Here is a 21,873-nt window from a genome sequence, read left to right on the forward strand (position 1 = left end):
TAACTGAAATAATGGCATTAATGTATTTGCCTTTACAGAAATAAAAAGGAAATAGTTGTAAAGACATGGACAGAGTGTCTCTTTGTTTCAGCGTGTGTTTGGAATCTCTTTTATGACTAAGTGTCTTTTATTTATCGACATCTACATAACATGTGAGTTGTGACCTTAGACTTTTTTTTGAAATTTTTTAACCAATTTTATATATTTCTACCCCTCTTTCTTTCTCAACACATTATTCAGAGTGTGGGTTCCAATACAAATTGGATGCAGGGGAGGATATGTGTACCAAGAGATTCCTTCCCAAATCCTAAAATAACACAAATTTAAAGGCATACTCCAAAATTTAAATTAATGCCCTTTGAATACCGACAATAATAAAGTTGTAAATATTTTAAGGTTAACTGTTTTTACCACTATATAGAACGACACAGTAATTAATATCAAAGATATAGATGATTGATTAATTTTATACTAAATTAATTAATAGAAAAATTATTAAGTCAAATTTATACAACGGGCTTAATAATTAATGTTGATAAAATTAAGAGTGAATTTATTATTATTATTTTAAATAATTAATTTTGAAAATTTGTATCCGTTTGTTACAATATAAAAAAGTTTAAAAATAGTCTAAAAACTGATTTTTTTATAAACTGCTTTTAGTAATTTCTTAAAAAAAATAATTTTTATAATTAATTTTTAAAAAGTAATTTTCATACGATTGACAAGTATAAAATAATTTGTGATTTTTTAAAAAATAATATCTAAATAATGAAATATCAATATTTTTCTTTGAATCTATAACAAATAAACCTTAATACTATTATCTTTGCAGATAAAAATAATAAGCTTGAAGCCTAAAAAGAATGTGAGGCATAAGACAATTGTTTTACTTGCATCACCTTGCCTCAACCCTAATGAAAAGTCTTTTCAGACCAATACACAATTATTATGAGTTTAATAGTAAAATTCACGTCCAATAAATAAAGAGAAAAAGTTGTTTTTAATTCAAACATGCATTCAATATATTAAATATCTTTTAATTATTATATAAATTGTGTATTTTTTATCTTATAAAATATAGTAATTTGCACTATAATTAACTTAAATAATTGTGAGTTGTCAGGTTGTAGTATGAGACAATACGTTAAACATAACAATATCGACATTTTCTAGTTGTTAGAGCTATAAGGACATTATACGAATTGTATTTACATGACATACAAAAATATTCAATTGAATAAAAATACTAATATTTATTTATATGTAGTATATTTTCATAATTTTAAATATTTGCATAATTTTTACTATAGCATATTAAAAGAAAAATATCAAATGAGATGCGTTTTATAGGTGAGATAGTTAAATTTTTATCATACACTCATGCATATCATAATTAATAGTTATTTAATTGATACATCATCACTTAAAAAAAATCACATGAAAAAAAAGTTACATGATCATTAATATATAATTATGTAATTAAAATTTAACCTTTTCAATATCTCAATATACTCTCACCTCATAAATATCTTATGAAGTCATACAATACGTTAATATAAATTAAAGCTACCAATATTTACGAGCATTTCGATAACATGATACATATCATTCTCAAATTAATCAACCATATTAAATTTGAATGAGTCTTAAAAATGTAACAACTAACAACCTTGAACTCTCAAGAAATAACTTATAATTTTGCATAGTTTAAATGTTTAGTCTTAGTAGTTATACAATAATACCCTACCCGAAAAATTCCATATTTATAACTGTTTGTTGCAATTTGCTACTAAAATATCTTTAAAGTTTTTATTTACGATGTTATTTCTCTGTCGTGAATTAACAAATTATAAAATAAATTTTTTATATTTGATTTATTCACACACGTCATTAGATATTTCTCAGCATTTACCTATCTTTAATTACTCTATTTACCAAATAATGTATCATCCCTCTTTGATTAATTGAGAATAACATAGTTTCCCAGTCAAATTTTCACAAAATTAGAAACAAAAATTCAAGCAGCAAGTAACAAAATAAAAAATATGATTAGCCGAAGTTGGGTTGAGAATCTTCCCTTACACATAGATGATACACCCCCACATGTGTAATGTAATAATCGATTGATGGGAAGTTGCTTTCTTGGCCACATTTGTCTTTAGCCTTGGTACTATTATGCTTACACCCCCGCCATAAATGCATCAAAAATGAATTGAAAAGCAACAAAAGTTAGTACAACCCTTTACTATCATCACAACAACATGACTCTGATATGACACGCACGATGCATCTATTGCATCTGCTCCTCTCATCCTGACCAAGTAAATCACCCAACAAAATTAACATAAGACAAAGAAAATTCTTTCATATCACTTATGCAGACTTCGATTCAGGCAAAGTTGTTGGATACTTCTTAATCAAACATTAATAATGTGTTTGATTTAGCTTCTAATGATAAGTCAAACAATTTTTTTGACCAAAACTTACATATTGTTTATTTTATAAGTTAACGTTTGGAACCACACGGCAGAAATATTGTCGACATGCCCACTAGAATTAAGCTATATGTTGACTTTGTGTGCGTGTGTTTGGTTATAAACACCGTTAGAAAAAATAATTTTGATTAAACTTGCTTATAAAATTAATTTTAGTTAAAAATAAATTAAATATAAATTAATTTATATTTATATACATTTTTTACTAAAGTGGATTGAATAATACTTTTAAATGTAAAATTCACGTTTAGAGTTAAAAATTATAATTTTTTTTTTTATCAAATTATAATTAATTTAATAAATATTATTAATTCTACTCGAGACAAGTCAAAATTAATTTTATATATCTAAAATCAATCTCGAGTCTTCCAAAAATATAATTAAATATACATTTAGCTTCTATGAATGCTTATTTAGATGTATAAACAAACATGCTATATAAATTGTGTCTTGTTGCGATTATATATACAAACAAAATTTTGATAATCTTGGAGCTGTTTGAAATAGTAAATGTTGAAATAGTCCTACATCACTAAACATCGTAAAGGAATAAGAATGTTAAGACATATTATATGCTTATAATTCTTCATTTCAAGATCCATGAATCGAAAATATTTTAACTTTGTATATTACGTTATTTTTTCTCTTATACTCTTATGTTAGAGTCGTGAGGACGTGACTCTACCAAGGGTCGTTGAATGTTTAAGAAAAGTTTATATATTATAAAAATTGATTATGTTATTATTTGATTGTCATTGGACAACAACCATAAATTTTTCTCCAATTTACTTTTCACTTTATATTCATGTTTGAGATTATGTTCTATAAATTTTTATATGTTCATTTTTTTCAACAAGCGATTTCATAGCCTTGATTTGTTTTAATGAGGTGTGAGTGAATTCTGATGTATTAGATATTTGTATCGAAAATCTTCTTGATGGTATAATGAGGAGATATGTTATGTTGACTATAACGAAAGTGGAAATATAAGATGTGTGAAATTCACACTTGAAAAAAAAAATATTGAATTAAAGTATGAACGACTAATCTCACATTGATTATAAGATAAATAATTATTGTGTAAAGTTTTCAATATAAATATAAAATTTTGAGTAAAAATAAAGTGTAAAAATTTGATAGTCCAAAAACATATAAGGTGTTGTTATTCCCGTAATCATGAACTTCTCAACATTAATAACATATTGTGCTTGCTTTGATAAAAAAGTGTAGTTAGATTGGTCTTTTTTTATATATAAAGAAATGAATGTAATGAAAGGCTATACAATTTGTATCCATTTCAATTGATTTTTTTTATGGACATTTCAATTGATTTTGATACCTCTCACAATTCAATTTATTGCTAATACGGTAGTGGTTGGGTGATGAGGTAAAAGTAAACATAACCTTTGCGTTTATACTTCAAAGTGCTAGTTTGAAGATTGTGGTCCCAATCTCTTATGAAATGAAAATCAGCATTTAATGACTTAAAAGCTTAAACAATCACATAGCAAGCAAAATTTAGGTAGATAATAATGGCTGAAAAATGTGGCACATGCATTTAGCAATAAAAGAAAGATTCACTTCCAAACTAATAAGTCACTCCATTAATATTATTCCTACGACAGTGAGCATGCTTTGTTGATTGGATGGAACTCACATCACAAAACCAACGAAGGAAACTGGCTTATGATTATGGGCATATTATGATCCTCGTCCCTTGGATTTGGATATAGCTTCACTAATTAATTTATTTTTTCATCCTTATATTGTACTTTGGAGATTATTACGAACATAAAAAGTACCTACTAGAATTTTTTATCAAAATCAACATCGTGCGTCATAATTGCCAGATAAATCGATCTCATAAGCATTATATAAAATCAATCCTGACTTATGCATATAAAAAAGAGATTTTCTAATTAACAGTTGAATGACTTTAAAAAAAATAAAAATTTATCCTATCATTTAAAAGTAATAATAATTAAATTTATTTATTTAAAATGTCAGTAAAATATTTGTTTATTTAAAAAAGTAAATATTGAATATTTTTTATAATAAAAATTAGTATCGTATTTATAAATAATAAAATATAATATTTTTAAAATACAAAAGTCAAAAAATAACTTTTTAATTAACAAAAGTAACCGTTAATTTATTAATTAAAAATAATATAAAAAATTATTTAATTTATGAATGTATTATAAAAACTTTCTATAGAAAAACACATACTGAGATATATTAATCTCTTAAATGGATCTTCTTATTTTAAATAATTAATGTGTTGGTTGAGATTTACTCTGGATCTTGGTGGCACAATAATAATATATTTTATATAAAAAAAGTAGCAAGTAGAAACAAAAGAGAGAACTGTGAGGTGAGGGGGATTACACTTATGTAGGAAACATTAGGCTTTTATTTTTGCCTTCAAGTACTGTACCTAAAATAAAAGGGATAGAAGTTGAAAGTAGGATGGTGAAGGGTTACATAAAAACTGAAAAAGGAGTTTGGCTTTGTACAGCCGTTGTCAAGAGTGGACGTGACATGAAGGAGTGGGGAAGGCCCATACAGCGTCAGTCTTCCTACAAAGGCTGTTTTCATCACATAAATATTAATAAAAGGCTTTATTTACACTGCAGAATCCAGAATGTACCCGTTTACCCATCAATGTGATCACTGCACATTCAATGCACATACTATACTATCATAATCTTCATCTTCATAAAATATCAAATAAAAATCATCAATAATCTTCTACTTGACACGGGTCATTCTCATTAAATGTCTCAATTATACACACCCGAATTTCTTCAAATTTGACCTTTTCAAACAACAATTTTTAAATTGTCGTGTGTGCACTTTTTGGGTGGCACAATAGTCTAGCACATCGGAAACAATAGTGTTGAGATGTCCGTGGAATTAAAAGCGTAGACAAATTAGAAACATAATTTAATTAACCATAGGGTAAAAGAAATTGGTGAGAAAGGGGTTGAAATTTAAAAAAAAAAAGAATCTGAGTAGCTTTATTAAGGAAGAATAAGAGAGAAGGTGATGTACCTGGATTCTCTTTGGTTACTTTATATCGAAGTTGATATTAGTTTATGTTTTGTCATTTTCCTAGCAGTGTTGGTGTTATATGGTACGAATATGTTGGCAATGTATATGGTTGTGCAATTATGTAGTTTAAAAAAAATAGAGATAGAGATAGATAATTGCATGTAACAACCCAATATTAAATATAGGTGGTAATTGAATGGTATAGGGAGGGGGAGAATTTTTAATAGACTTTATTATGCAGGTACTTTTTGATAGTAACATAACCCTCCCCACTCTCCTTTTCTCAATAAGAGGTGTGTGACCAGACCCCACACACCCTAGACACAAAGAAAAAAAAAAGAGAGATTGAAATTGAACAAAACAACACAATACAACACATCAAAGGAACAAAAGAACCATGTGTAATGGTAAACCCTCTAAATTATTGAGGAAGACAAAAGAAAGAAATAAAAAAAAGAAAAGAGAAAGAAAAAAAAGAAAGGTATAGTACCCCTTTTGTTTCGCTACTACTGTCCCAAACAAAAACCCTTCCATCAGAAATTGTGGTATGAGAATTTGCAATAACAAAGACAAGTGAGGCAAAGTTTAATCGACCCTTCTAATTAACAAAACAAAGTTACAAAATCCCATTTATATTGTAGAGTGCTATGTGCCACCACCACACTGTGTGTGTTTGTTTCTGAATTATTAAAATTAAAAAAAATAATATTATAGTTTATATGTAAGTAATTAAATTGTAAAATTGTAAACACTTCCCCCAACACAAACACAGAACACAGAACACTAGTACTCAATTATTTCTGTCCATTCCTTCTTCACATATTGTTCTGTTCTGTCTCAGTGTTTGTGTTTTGAAATTGTTGAAGATGCCGCGGCCAGGGCCAAGGCCATACGAGTGTGTGAGAAGAGCTTGGCACAGTGAGCGTCACCAACCTTTAAGAGGTTCCATCATTCAACATATTTTCAGGTTCTGAATTGATCTTTTTTTTTTCCCTTCTTTTTTCGTCTATTTTTAAGCTTCTACATTTTGTTGACTCGATTGCACACCATGTGTTTGATTAGGGTCGTCACTGACGCTCACACTCCTGCAACTAAGAAAAACAAGGAATGGCAAGAGAAACTTCCTGTTGTTGTTCTCAAAGCCGAAGAAATCATGTATTCCAAAGCTAATTCAGAGGTTTTTATTTTTTGTTTTTAATTTTATTTTATTTTTTAGATTTTTTCTTGGTGTAATGTGGATTTTTTGTTTAAACCCTTTTGTTTAATTTGTCTTGATTTGGTTGTTTAAGGCTGAGTATTCGAACCCTGATACACTATGGGACCGTCTTAATGATGCTGTTAACACAATTATACGGAGAGATGAGACAACTGAAACTGGTGACCTTTTGCCCCCATGTGTTGAAGGTACTCAATTTTTCATCTTTCTTTGGATCCATTTCATGGGTTTGTGTCAAAATCCTATTTTTATGTCTCATTTGGGATGTTGAGTGTATATTTTTTTGAGCTGCTAGTGATGTGTTTTTTTTGGGTTCATTTTCTTGTGTTGAATCAGCTGCACTTAATCTGGGTTGCAAACCTGTGAAGACTTCCAGAAGTGATCGGCATAATAACCCTAGGACATACCTTGGTCCAAAACCTCAACAACCTCCTTCAGTGTCTCCTAAACCTGTTGTTGGGAATTCCTTAAACTATGCAAAAGGGACAATTGCTTCTCTTCCGTCGATTCCTGTATCGGATACTAACCAGCATGGTCAGCAAAATAGTAATTATCCTTATGGTTTCACATCTGGTCATCACCAGTCATTGACAATGGAAGCTAAACCGTCATTGAACATGGGTTCTGTTTACCCTTTGTACTACGGTAGTGAACCCAGAGAGCCTCAACTAAGGACGAGCGTGATACACAATACCTCTTTGGATACAATCTTTGTTGGCAGACCGGTTATTACTCCAGTCCCTGAGTCTTCTGGAATTGGTCTATTGGAAAACTCCTCCTATGGTAGGTTCCATCATGTTGGTAGTAGAATTGTACAAGAAACTGGGTTAGGCACTAAGGAGCCACCGGATGGGCAATGTGATTTATCTTTGAGGTTGGGTCAATGTCTGCGTCCTTGTTCGAGCGGCAAAAGTAGTTCAGCATTTGAAATAGATGGTGTTGGTTTAAGTCTTTCTCATGAGGGCAATAAGTATAGTCATATGTCTTTGCAGAGAAATAGGGAATTATTTCTTTACCCTAGAGGAGGAGCCGGTTATGGTACCATTGACTCCAATTCTAGAGGCAATGTACAGGGTGAAGATCAGAACTTAGAGGCGATGTTTCGGAAGCGCAAAGCACCTTTAGCTAACAATGAGGAGGATGGGCAATTTTGCCGGCATCTAGGGGTCCCATCCAATCGTTTTACGGGTAGGCCAGGTTCGTAGATAGTCTTTCTTGTTGTGTCATATATGCTTTTGCAATTCTAGATGATCCAAAATGTTGTTGAATCCTCTTATGTAGACTCTCTGCATGTGTAGCTCTGCTTGTGAAATAGTTTAGAAGCTGAGGTTGAGTTACTAGTTGCATTGCTGCAAATGTGAACTGTATATACAAATCTTAGCTTGTTTTCTTTGATTTCTGCTTTGGCTCTTAATAGATTAAAAGAGTAAAGTATGAAATTCGAACTTTTGAAATGGAGTGTCTATAAGCAATCTTATCCCCTTCTGAAGATTAAAGAAGCACACTGGTTTAATTTTGATGCATGGCAAAGACACGGCCAATGTGTATATGTTGTTATGCCTGCTTTCTGCACCAAGCCTGATTCATTGTGGCTGAGACTTTGATCTGCTAGTTGAATCATCTATTTCTCAGTAAAAAACAGGATAGTGACATTAGAATTTACTAAAAAAAATAAACTTTAGCTGCGTATAACTAAATCTGAATCATAATTTTAAAATCAGAAATAGGAAGCAAGGAAATAAATCATTTTAGAAGACATTAGAATATTGTGAAATTATGACATTTAATTGAATGATATCCAATGTCACCTTAAAATGGTAGAGGGGGTGGTTGCTCTGATTGTTTGCTAGGACATTAGCTGGAAATGAAGGGTTTGGGGCCTAACCAATCTCAAATGAGCTTCTCCAACTTGTCATTGAGATAAAATGAGAAATTCCTAGGTGGGCATTGCTACCTATCACAGACAACCTCCCTTTCAACACTAAACATAAAAAACATGTAATGCATTTATACATGTCTGACTATTGAATTGCCTAACTAAAGAATTTCTCACGATCTAGAAACCTATATACTCGTCTGGACAGAGAGTCAGTTTGATCTGTCTGATCAAAGTTCATTAGATGTGAGTTTCAAGTCTCTGTTCAAAGAATAACAAGCTGAGAGTTGCTCTCTAAAGCATGAATTGCAAGTTTTTGATTTTCGGTAGTCTTTTCGGTCCCCGACATCTTGTGTACAAAACATCTAATCCCGTAATAGTCTTATACTTCATAATAAAAAATGATTACTCTAATTGTGAATATTTAGCTTCTGGTTTGAAGCATGGACACATTCGAACGTCGCATACGACATGGGTACTGAATATTAGACACTGACACAAATGTAGATATATATCATAATAATGATATTAAATTAAATATGAACATCATTTATAAAATGTCCAAGCTGAAATGAAGACAAAGACCGTTATGGATGAAATAGGAGTCTAGAAAATGGTTATCAGATAGATTATGTTAAATTATCAAGACGAAATAGGTGAAGACCATTAATGCACATCTGGTAAATTATGTTTTTTCATGTATCAAATAATTTCAGTGATTTACCATCGAAGGAGTTTGAGAATGAGGTTCATAGTTTGAGTCCTGGCTATGAACGTAATATACTAATAACTATAGCATTTCTCTATAAAAAACTGATATATTGTTATGTATCCAGTTCTATTGAGGCATTAAGCTCCCCTGAAATACTATGTATAAAAAGTGCTCCTTCAAAATAAATACTCTTTTCATTCTATATCTAGTTGTTTTTGCCTTTTATTTTTATTTTCAAAACAATGGATGTTTTAGAAATTAGAAATTCACAATTTAATTAACCTTTATTTTCTAAATTTATCCTACACTTAGTTTTGAAAAAAAAACAAACAATTTTAGTACTTAATACATTAAAAAATAAATGATATGACAAAGAGAAAGATTTATGTTATAAATTGTGTCTTCATTATATTTTGATTTTTAAATTTTTCATTGTTCTTACAATAGTCTTTAAATTTATTAAAATTATAAAAATAAATTTAAATGTATTTTTTATTAGTCATTTTAATCTTAAAATGTCTTTAGTTAATTGATTTAGTTCACAAATGTATTTTTCATTTACTATTTTGATCTATAAATTATTAATAAAAGAGATACTTGATGATATATTTATAAATATAATTAGTTCAGATACTATAACATTTAAGAAATTGAAATGATTATTTTTATTTTATTTTTTTTATATACTATACACATGTGAAAACAATCGAAAGGGATATGGAGTTGTCACTAGTTAAAATTTCAGCTTTCTGGCATCCCATGAACCAATTATGAGACGGAACATCAGAATATTTTTTTTTTTCTTTTTACGAGACATGAAAATATCTAGGTTGCTGGAAAAAAAGTATTACTCCTAGAAAGGCAAAAAGTTTTGATAAATAATAACATGTGATTTATTTATTTATTCCACAATATAAGACATTCGTTTCTTTTCTTCCTTGATAGACGCTATAGTCCGGAGTTTAATTTATAACTTTAACCAATAGTAGACGTCATGCGTCAAGAGCGTTTCAATTCTCACGCAATGTCGTAAATATTAGTATTCATTTTTCTTGTGCCATTATTAATAGGCTATAGTATGGTGCTAAAGGAGGGGGTCACTATTACTATTAGTCGCTCTCAAAAACAGAGCATTTAACAAAATTATAGGTCCCATTGGGGGTAACGGGTGGTGGGGGTAGGGCTTAGGACCAGTCACGATGTGTTGTTGTTTATATAATGAGATGCACAACGCACGGGGTTCCATTATTGTAGGGAGAAGTGGATTTCATGTTCAACCGAGTTGGATATTATCGTAAGGTTGGAGTCTCATACTCATATGTCAAAACTCTAAGCTTCACCTATTCAAATTTGTGTATCTTTCAAAGTTCTGGAAAATTAGTTTTTCAAACGTAAGTAAAATAAATATAGTCTTAAATATGCGATTACTTCGACAAAATACAAGAAATTTAGTTTTAGTATCTTTAAAATAATATTTTTAGTTTAAGTTTATACAAAATACATACGTTTTTGATCTCTACGTAAATGTAGAAAAACACATAAGTCCTGATAAAATGTAGAAAAATTAGATTTTGATCTCTACGTAATAAAAAAAAAATTTGTTTTACTCATGTGTATGATTTTTATAATAATAATCTTTTTTACTGGTTTTATTTTCATTTTTATTATAAAAATTATATATGAGACAAATTTTTGTTATAAAATATTTAATTAAAATTAGTATTTTATTAATATCATCATAAGAACAACTATAATACAATAATTATAACTTTTTCACACTCGGGTTTTTTCATATTTTTTTCTTCTATAAATGAGTAGCAAAATAAGTTGTTGGAACTTACAATTCATACACTATCAAGTGTTTGTCTTGAATCAATTAATTAAATTTAGTATTTTTTCTATCTATTTTAAATAAAAATAAAAATAATTATAATACTTATTACAAATATATTTTAAAAACCATGCACAGTCAAGTTGAGTCAATAAATAATTAGTTAAAGTTAATGTTTTTTTAATATCATCAACATAAAAATAAAATAATTATAATACACATACACTAACTATAATTTTTTTACATTTGCTTGAAAATGAGTTGCTAATGAAGTTGGTGATATACAATATAAATATTTGTCATTAATCAATTAGTAAAAATTAATAATTTTTTTATATCTTCTAAATAAAAATATAATGATTTTAATATATTAATTATAATTTATTATAAAAAATCATACACATAACTATTTTTTTATTGGTTAAATATATTTTTTATTTTTATAAAATTATGACATTTTAAGATTAGTCTCTAAATATATTTATTCACTTTAGTCTCTATTTTAATTTTATAAAGACTTTTTTATTGATGAAATATATTTTTAATTTTTACAAATTTATGGCATTTTAAGATTAGTCTCTAAAAATATTTATTCACTTTAGTCTCTATTTTAATTTTATAAAGACTTTTTTGAAGAATTAAAAATATCAATTTTTTACGAATTTTTTTTAAAATAAGGACTAAAAGTGAATAAATTTATTTTTAAGGACTAAATAGTTGAAATTTTTTATGGAGACTAAAAATCATATCTTTATATTTTATAAGAATTAAAACTTGATTTAAACTTTTATTTATTTATTTATTTATTATTATGTAGGAACTGAAATTAGACTTCTTACATTTTATAAAGACTAAAATAATAAAATTACTTTACTTAGACAGAAATCAAATTTTTTAAAATTTGCATAGACTAAATTTAAAATTATTAATTATTAAACAGTTAAAAACTAACGATGTTAAATATCAAATACTAAATTTAAAGCCTTTGCATTTTACAGAAACGTAGACTGGAAATTTGATTTTATGAATACTAAAATCAATTTTTGTACATTTTATAGATGCTAATTTCATATTGAAGTCATAAAAATAATAGCGTCAGGTATGACCGATGCAAAATACTTCTAAAACTCACGCTTCTATGGATGAAGGTTAGCGTTGACTATTATTGACGCTACAGCCTACAACTAACGAAAAATTTCTTCCAATAAAGGCACCATTGATGCAAGGATATGATGGAAGTTTTGTGAAAAATTATGTGAAAGAAGATATATTTATGTTTTCGCTTTTATAAAATGTGAAAATCCGTTACTTTGAGTTTTAAAATAATTGAAAAATATAGAATTCAAGATTATTAAAACGTTGAAATTTAAATTATTCGAGTATTTGGATCATCTCCATTTAAATATTTTTTAATTTCTCTTAATTTTTTTTTCTATTTATCTTAAATTTATTTTTTTTTCTACAAGATTTTGTTGGTTCACATTAAAAGTTATATTATATATATTATGCTTATAAAGTTTTACATATATAAAAATTAATTTGATATGTTATTGAGATATAGTATAAAAAGTAACATTTTATACACTTTAATTTAATACTGTTGATTTTCAAAAGTCTTAATAAAATATTAAATGATTTTATATTTATATTAATTTTTACATACATAATTTATATAATATAAACTATAAATCTATCAACAAAAATAAAAAAATAAATTGAAATAATTGAGAAAAATTTAAGGAGATTTAAATTGAGATAATTTAAATTTAAATAAGATAATGTGTTGAGATAGAGTGTCAACTAAAATTTTGTTATTTTTATTTGTTTTCATAATTTTATTATTTTAAATGGTAAGCCCATATGTTGGGTTTTGGGACCGAAAGAGCCCAAATTCCTCCATTATGTTTCAAAGACTATCATTATGACTATGATCAATAGTCTAAAGTAGAGATGTTATTTTTACTACGAAACAATATTTTTAAAAATTGATATAAGTTACATCAATTGAAAATAATAATAATAATTATTAATATATTTCAAAGTTGTTAACATAAAATATATTGAATTTAAAAAAAATCACACAATCAGGTTAATATTATAAAATAATAAAATGTTATAATTATGATAAAATTGCATCTAGACGATGAACAACACAATGTCATGATTACAAACAAAGCACAAAAACATAGTTGAAAGGTTGATATATCTGATTAAAAAATTAGCCTAAATGCATTATTTTTTCAATTATTAATTTTTGTTTGTATTTTATTTTGAATAAAACATATATAAAAAATGTTTATTTATTTAAATTAAAAAAAAAGTTAGATGAATGATTTTACGAAGGAAAAAAAAACATTAATAAACTACCCGCTTCATTAGAAGAGCTCGGAAGATATAAGAGAAAAGTAGTGTTACTAATGTGTTTCTTTTAAATTCCAAATAGTAAATACTAAAAAGTTACATTTTGAAAGAAAATAAGTAAAAAAAGAAATTGTATGCTGTTATTTTGAAACATCAGTTAGATAAAGAAATATAATCATTAATTCAAAAAATATAGTTGCAAATAAAATAATTTCAGTAAAGGATGTAATTGGAACCGGAAAAAAATACAATTACACTAAATTTGGTATCCCCTGATATATAATTAGTATATATAACAGTAGGTTTATATGAAATTAAAGATAAAATATTTAGCATTTCTTTAATTTAATTTTAGGTATTAATTGAGTTCTCTATTCTTTTTTCTTTTCTTTTCTAATTTGATTATTTATTTAATTTTAAATAATAATTTGATCTTTTATATTTTTAAATATCAACAATATTATCATTTTTTATATAAACTCAAAATTACTATCATATTCAAATAAAACTCAGAAAACTCATTATTAATTTCTAAAAAAATTATATATTTATCAAATTCATAACTCAAATATTTAAATAAACCAATTTCTTCATCTCCAACAACATAAAATCTATCAAATAAAGAACTCACTCTTTAAGATTTGATTCTAAAATCATCAAGATAATATCTTCATCTTCTTTCTATCATTCTCCAAATCAAATTCTTAAGCTAAATTTTAAAATGTGAGTTTTTTATTTGATGAATTTAATGTTGTTAGAGATAAAACACGAGTTTATTTAAAAATTTAAGTTATGAATATAATAAAAATATGAATTTTGTTGAAAATAATTACTAATTTTATGAGTTTTGTCTGAAGATGATAATAAATTTTTTGAATTTCTATAAAAAAAAATTAATTTCGTTGACATTTTAAAACATGAATATTAAATCATTACTTAAAATTATATAAATAATTAAATAAATAATAAATAATTAAATTATTATTTAAAATTAAGTTAAAAAACTACATAAAGTATTTTGTCTAAATTAAAAATATATAATTATTAGGGGCACAACTTGTTGTCGGATCACGGTGGATTACATCACATATGCATTGTTAATTTTTTAAATCTATTTAGAGTTTAATTTGTAAGTATTGTTAGTATCCAATGGTTATATTCAATCACATATGAGCTTATATATATAATTATATTCATGAATTTTAGGAATAACATTAAAAGCGGTACTATGATATGTTTTCTTATTTTAAGAAAAAAAATGATATGTTTTAATTGAATATATTTGTAAAAAAGTTCATAATAGTTATTCATTCTGTCTAATAATAATTGACCTACTATATTTTAAAATTAACAACTTTTTTAATTTTTAAAATAATATAATTTTTTTTATCGTTGAATTACTTCTCATAATAGGATTTTTATAATCATCCCTATTTTAGGTTTTTTTTCTTCCTTTCAGAATATGACCTATTACTACTAAAATCAAGAAAAACGTGATGAGAAAAAAATATTGTGCTTCACATGGTTGCATCATGGAATACAACCTAGTATATGCCCCATAAAATAGTGAAGATTGGTGTTTATTTTTTTTATTGTTTAAAAATAGATTGATTTAAAAAAAATATAAATATTAATAAAATCATGAAAATTATTTTAAAAAAAAGAAAATAAAAACAAAAAAGTCTAAGTTGAAAAGATCACTTTTTAAAAATCCTCTGATGTCCCTGTTGAATTTTGAACTTCCTTTGGAGTTAGAAAAAAATAGGCTATAGGCTATGAGCCTATGATAAAAGATCTTCTACTCCCTTTGCACCAAAATAAAATTAAAAAAATCACTTTATTTTAAAAGAAAAAAATTAAGATAACAACCAATAAAATTTTTATATCGATAGGAAAAGTTGAATCTATATGTTATTTTGAGATATAAGATATTACTGACTTTTATCATGTTTTTACTGAACAAATATTACCCTACCACATATTTTTCTTTTTGTAGTTATGTTCTCCAACTATTCTTTTTGAATAATATTAGGAATTTCCATACACTTTACAGATAGGGTGGGTTGCATATGTCTGAGTTGATTTGTTATTAAAGTAAGAAAAAAGAAAAAAAGAGATAAGTTATAAAAAGGCAAGGCACATTTAGTCCTGAAGATGAAGCCCATTAACTAGAGCTACAATACTATAATGCACAAATATAAGCTAGGTGCATTTAGAATTTTATTAGTTTATAGGTTTGATGTCCGCGTTTGCACGTTGCATACCTTCATATATTACTCCCTCTATTTTTTATTTATTTTAAATTCAATATATGATAATTAGATCCAGAAGATCTAGTGGATACCTATAAAAAAAATTTATAATAAATAAGGTAAAAATTCGCATAATAGGTATGGTACATGGACGGATAATTACTTATAAAATTAAATGGATATAGATGCGGATACGAGTACTATAGTATCCACTCCGCCTCTCATTTGCACTTATATAAATATATTATTTATTTATTATATTAGTGTTTAATTTAATTAATTGTTTTCTTTTATGTTTTAACATCTATTAATATCATTAAACCACTATAATATTTATAATCGAAAGATAAACATTTACAAACTTATAATTTGATTATGATGAATATGTAAAAAATTGTGACTTTATAATTAAGAGTTATGTCATATTAATTGTGACTTTATAAGTATACTTGCAACTTCCTATCAATCGTTTTTACAAATCTCGTATAATATTATCGTAGTACTTGTAACTTTATAAAGTATTATTATGAATATTTGAATGTGTCCGAGTGTTCATATTAAATATTTTGAGTTAGAAAATATTTTGATTTATTATACTTTATGATTGGATTTAAGATATCAGGATACTTTTTAAATTTAATCACAACAATAACATTTATTTATCGATCTATTTTAGTTAAAGCATGTGTAATGAATATGATATAAGCACTTAGGTATCTAAAGAGGGTAAGAATACGTGTATTAAAATTGATATATAAGAGGATACGAGTATATATATAAATAGTTTTTTAAACTGCAAGTATGAGGATATGTAAGTGGCTGTGATACTCTAGCCAAACTCTATCCATTGTCATCCATAAATACAATGCGACCATGATAAAAAAAATTGGGAACTAGTCATGAAAGTGGCTATTCGAGCTATACTATATTGGCATTTCAATTGTTTTTTTTGTTTTTTCCAAAATATGAAAGGAAAAGTATATATATTAACAACTATTCATTGCATAATGCATAAGACATGTCAAGTAGCAAAAAATTACAAACAAAGTCCTCTATGATAGGGACGTAAACAATGTTCGACTGGGCCGGTCTAATCAATATAAAATTATTTAAAAATTAATAACAATAAAATTAGACGCTTTTTAAGTTTAATTACTTTTATAAAATGAAAATTTTCTTTTTCGACAAATACTATATTATACAACATATACATGATTGGGTAATTTTTTATTAAATTAATTAGTACTAAAATTAGAGAGTGAAACTTATACTATAAAGATTAAAAGATTTAATTCTAAAAAAAGTTAATTAATAATATTAATTAAATCAATGTTATAAATTTGAGTCTTAAAATATTTGAGGTCCAATGTGACTCTCTCACTTGCCTCATTCCCTTGGACCAACCTTGATGTTTGGTTCCTACCCTAATAAATTGACTTGATAAGTGAGGTGATGAATTAAAGACCTCTAATAAACAATCAAGACAATAACTTATTTAAGGTGATTCCCACCCTAGTAAAGTCCTATAATAAACGATCAAGATAATAATTTAACCATATTAGAATAAAACTCCCTTACTTCCTATTGATGGAAAACCAAATTACTCATCTATTTCTAAATAGAAATGTAAGTGTCAAATGATTATTAGACATAAGAGAACTTTCAACCATAGTAAAACTTGCAATAAAATCATTGTAAAAACAAAACACTCAAAGAATAAATGTTGAGTTGTTTTCGTATAATCACAACCACTTAGACACAATTGATAATTCAAATTTGTAATTCCTCTCCAGATCAAGTTATCCATTATCCTTAGTAGATTATCATAGAACAATCGTCTTGCTAACAAAGATAACTTCAAAGGAACCAATTTATTCAAAGGTACACAAAAAAGAGACAAAAGATTGAGACTCTTATCTTGTATGAATACATGATAAGCTTTTTTAACCAAATAATGTCATTGATAATTTAAGTTTCAAGACAAAAATTCTTTGACCGTATGTTAGCCAACAAAATATTGTACTCTTCAAATAACTCTTCTTCTAAGACAAAAAATTATTTGACACCAATTAGGTAAAAATATTTGTTACTTAAAATATTAAAATGAAACTAAAAAAAATTGATGGACCAAAGTGTTTGATATTTATAATTTAAGAAATTAAAATAGAAAAAAAATTATATTAAATCATTACATCTATTATTATAAACAATTGCAAGTTTAACAAAACACCTAATAATAAATTTACAAATTATCTAGGATAATTCCAAGTTCATATTGCCAACATGGGTACTCTCAAGGATTCGTAACAACCATATGTTTCTTAAAAGAAAAACAAGTCTCATTATAATAATTAATCAAGTATTAAGTATAACATGCAAAATGATGTACAAGGTAATAAAAAAACAAATCGGTCAAAAGATAATATGGTTTATTATTTATATTATAATTCAAATTTTTATCATTTTTTTGTTAAAACAAAATTTTATCTTTTACTACCGCATCATTGTGAGTTCAAATCAGACGTGAAAGTTTTAAAATTTAAAATTTATGTACTATTTCTAACTTTTAGATATATAATTATTGCATATTTTTGTTTTGTTTTATTGTCTTCTATTAAAAAAAATATTAAAATTTTTTCAAATTCAAAATTTAGTATTACATCAATAATATTCATTAAATGAAAGAATCAATTGTATTGAAATAAAAATATAAATGTGAAGCTTAAAAGCAAACAATTTATATTTTTATTTCTATTACTGGATCATCTATTGAGAGTAGTTTTTTAAATTGAAATCGTTAAAATTGAATGTCATGCGTATGTTTGGGTGAATATATACATGCTTAACTAATTTTGCTATAGTTCAACTTTGTTTGGTTTTAGTTTGATATGAAATTTTTCAATGCGTAGATTCTTTGTAATATTTCACTTATACGTTGAAGACTATCTACAATATGTGCATGGACATCAAACTCATCACTCGTATAAGACACTCAAAATCTCAAGGACGACCCTGTTGTTTATAGTAGTAATACAAATAAGACACAATATCTCTTGCATTTCTTTAACTTAATTTCAGATAATACTTTAGTCTTTTATCTTTTTTTTTTCTTTTCGATTTGGTCGTATATTTAATTTTATTACAAAAATTCGAAAAATGAGTTTATTTGAAGATTTGAGTTATAAATTTGATGAAATTTGCATTATAGATAATAATTAATTTTATGAGTTTTGTTTGAAATTTTGATGAATTTTTGTAAGAAAAGGATAATATTGTTAACATTTTAAAAAATAAAAGATCAAATTGTTTACTTAAAATTAAATAAAGAACTAAATCGAAAAGAAAAAAAAGATAAAAAACTAAAATGTTATATGAAATTAAGTTAAAAGATTACAAAAGCAATTATGCCTACAAATAATCAATGAAAATGTCCTAGTATAAAAATTTAATTGTTTGGTTTTTAATGACAAAAAGTTAACTTCCTAAAAAGACATGAAAATTAGTTTATATTTTGTTTATTTTTAGTGTTCCATGTTTGGTAATTATCTGAGCTATCATTATTTTTTATAAACTAAAATGTAATCATTTTTTAATTATACTTATTATAGAATTTTTTTAAAAAGATGATCTTACAAAATTTAATTTATATATATCGTTAACGTATATACTTTTTAATTTGTCAAACAATTATAACTATTAAATTATTAAAATATTTAATTTTAATTATAAATATTTTTATAATCACAATTATGAATTAGTGTGATGTGTTGATTTTATAATTTTTTTTATATTGTCATTAATAAAATTAAACTATATCTTAAGATGATAAATACAACCCCTGCACAGCTGGAGTTCCTACACTAGTATTATTTATACACAAGAGTCAGAATTCCAACCCTAACTATAATTACTTAAGGCAATCACATCTCTTATCACTTACATAAACCACATGCTTGTACACAACTTGATAATTTTTTGAGTATTTCTAAGTTATAAAGTGATTCTCGACAGTTAATTAAAGACTATAATTGAACTAATTAAGTCATGCCAATTTATAATAAAATGCCAAAGGGTGAATCACTCCATTCATAAAACCGAGTAAGTTGGTAATACGCTGCATTGATCAATGAATATTTTTAGTTGCTTTGAATTATTGACCCAAAAAATAAAAGAAGAGAGAACATGTTCCACAAAAATTCACAAAAACAAACTCACAAAAATTCAACTAGTAGCTGCTTCATTTTGACCTATATGTATATATGAACAACATACAAAATAAATAAACCGTTGACGAAAAAAATATAAGCACATTCATTTGTAGGAGTAATTCTAATGTATGATTCAAAACTTATTTTTGGGCGGTGTAAGCATTTAATGTGATGTCTTTTTTGGCTTTTGATATTTTCTTGTGTTTTCTTTTCAACTTTTGATCCTTTAGAACATGAAAAAAAAAAATCAACTTTTCCAAATTATAACTTAGATATTAAACACTCCTTAGTCTCATATCAACTATATACTATCACTTTAAGTGTTTCATACGTTATATACTTTACAAATAAATAAAAAACAACAATTTTACAAAAATAACATTATTAACTATTGAGTGTTAACTATTGACATACATGTCTACTAGAATGTAATATATTTGAGAGTGATGCAGAATCGCATATCGTAACGATTTGGGTAAGTTTTGCATAAAATATCTAATGTTGTATTAAAACATAAGGGAAGTTTAATTTAGAAAAGAATTATTTTGTTAATATTAAGAAAAAATCAAGAAGGGGTAAATGATCTCTAACATTTGATTACTGGTGAGTAGCTTAGAAAGTGTTATGAATCTTGATTTAAACTATTGATAAAAAATAAATGAAAATTTGTAAGTTGAATAATATTAATAATTGAGAGATAATTACATCAAAACATATTAAGAAGGAGATCCTGAGTTCAAATCCGAAAATTAACATAATTTATTAATTTCTAACATTTGTTTACAAAATAAATAGAAAAATATATTAAATCTGATTATTACTGTTGTTTCGAAATGATAAATATATATATTAAATTAAAATGCAATTGCAAGCATTTTTAAGGAAATAACTACTTATTAATGAAGTGGACAAGAAGTGCACGAGGTTTAGTCACCATTAAAAATACTACAATAAGACCAAAAAAAAAAAAAAACTGCTATAATGCCAATGGCTCAAGGCTAAGACAACCCACGAACTTAAGATTGATCTCAATTAAGTGAATCAACTTTCATTAGGTCATAAAATTTTTGTAAAGAAAATATATGCCCGCAATAAAAATATGAGATGTCTGAATAAGAACGCTCACAAATATCTAAATTTTAAACTTGGTATTTTGTCTCTATAAAGATTACACATAGATATTTTGTAATAAAAAATGATTTTTTGGAAACAAAAGTAATATAAAACAATTAATATATTTGATTTAAAATTAAAATCATATACATTAATTTTTCAACTACATTTTTTATTTAAATTCCATTTCGGAACAGTACTTAAATAAAAAAAACTGTTAAAATTTTCTCTTTATAGTATAATTAAATGATTATAATTGTATTGAGAAAAGAAAAAAAAATTAATTATAAGCTTAATAATTTAGTTAAAAATGTACTTTGTTTGAAAGTGAGAGGAAATGATCTTTCCAGATCACAAATGCACAATGACATATATTCTAGTGATTTTCAAGGGCCGCAAGATATCAAAAGTGGATTAGTATTACTTTAGCTACATGTTGAATCTCGTGACCACAACGAACTGGAATGAAAAGTAGAGCAAGTGACTTCCAAATGTCACCACTTACTTTAACACAATACTATTCTTCAATCAAATTAATATTAGTATTTTCAAATTTCAAAGAGGTTAGTTATCAACCATCGTCCTAATTCAAACCCAAAAGGACACATTTTCTCCTCGACCCACACAACACGTGGTTGCCATATTGTGTATTAAAAATTCATTCAACCCACCAATAATTTCTTCCTCTTCTTCTTCTCAAAAATATACAACCATCTTTTCTAAAATCTAGAATCCAACCATATGAGAATTTT

General features: G+C 26.1%; 1 protein-coding gene and 1 long non-coding RNA gene across 4 annotated transcripts; one reads left to right on the forward strand and one right to left on the reverse strand.

Annotated features, from left to right (window-relative positions):
- Positions 1-4,806: 4,806 nt before the first annotated feature.
- LOC113787813 (uncharacterized) lies at positions 4,807-5,705 on the reverse strand. 2 transcript variants are annotated; one of them, XR_003474329.2, is made up of 2 exons: positions 5,553-5,705; positions 4,807-5,171 (listed from the first exon to the last, which is right to left on the reverse strand). It is a non-coding gene; the product is annotated as an uncharacterized lncRNA (long non-coding RNA). The 2 variants fall into 2 exon arrangements; XR_012161450.1 differs by having other exon boundaries at positions 4,807-5,374; positions 5,553-5,671.
- A 186-nt stretch (positions 5,706-5,891) lies between these two features.
- Positions 5,892-8,287, forward strand: LOC101503440 (uncharacterized). Of its 2 annotated transcripts, none has more exons than XM_073364044.1 (5): positions 5,892-6,033; positions 6,419-6,519; positions 6,615-6,729; positions 6,842-6,956; positions 7,105-8,287. In XM_073364044.1, exons 1-5 carry the CDS (start codon positions 5,950-5,952, stop codon positions 7,971-7,973), a joined length of 1,284 nt encoding a protein of 427 aa, XP_073220145.1. In that variant the 5' UTR covers positions 5,892-5,949; the 3' UTR covers positions 7,974-8,287. The 2 variants fall into 2 exon arrangements, with proteins under 2 accessions (XP_073220145.1, XP_073220146.1); XM_073364045.1 differs by having other exon boundaries at positions 5,897-6,033; positions 6,394-6,519.
- The last annotated feature ends 13,586 nt before the right edge of the window (positions 8,288-21,873 follow it).

This window comes from Cicer arietinum, chromosome 7 (assembly GCF_000331145.2).
Source record: "Cicer arietinum cultivar CDC Frontier isolate Library 1 chromosome 7, Cicar.CDCFrontier_v2.0, whole genome shotgun sequence".
Classification (NCBI taxonomy): domain Eukaryota; kingdom Viridiplantae; phylum Streptophyta; class Magnoliopsida; order Fabales; family Fabaceae; genus Cicer; species Cicer arietinum.

What these genes read in the sequence shown, in the direction of transcription:
- LOC101503440 (XM_073364044.1), top strand. Translation starts at nt 5,950, where the DNA reads ATGTGTAATGGTAAACCCTCTAAATTATTGAGGAAGACAAAAGAAAGA. An exon ending in ATTCCAAAGCTAATTCAGAG is followed by an intron (nt 6,730 to 6,841) that starts GTTTTTATTTTT and finishes TGGTTGTTTAAG; the next exon opens with GCTGAGTATTCGAACCCTGA. An exon ending in TTTGCCCCCATGTGTTGAAG is followed by an intron (nt 6,957 to 7,104) that starts GTACTCAATTTT and finishes GTGTTGAATCAG; the next exon opens with CTGCACTTAATCTGGGTTGC.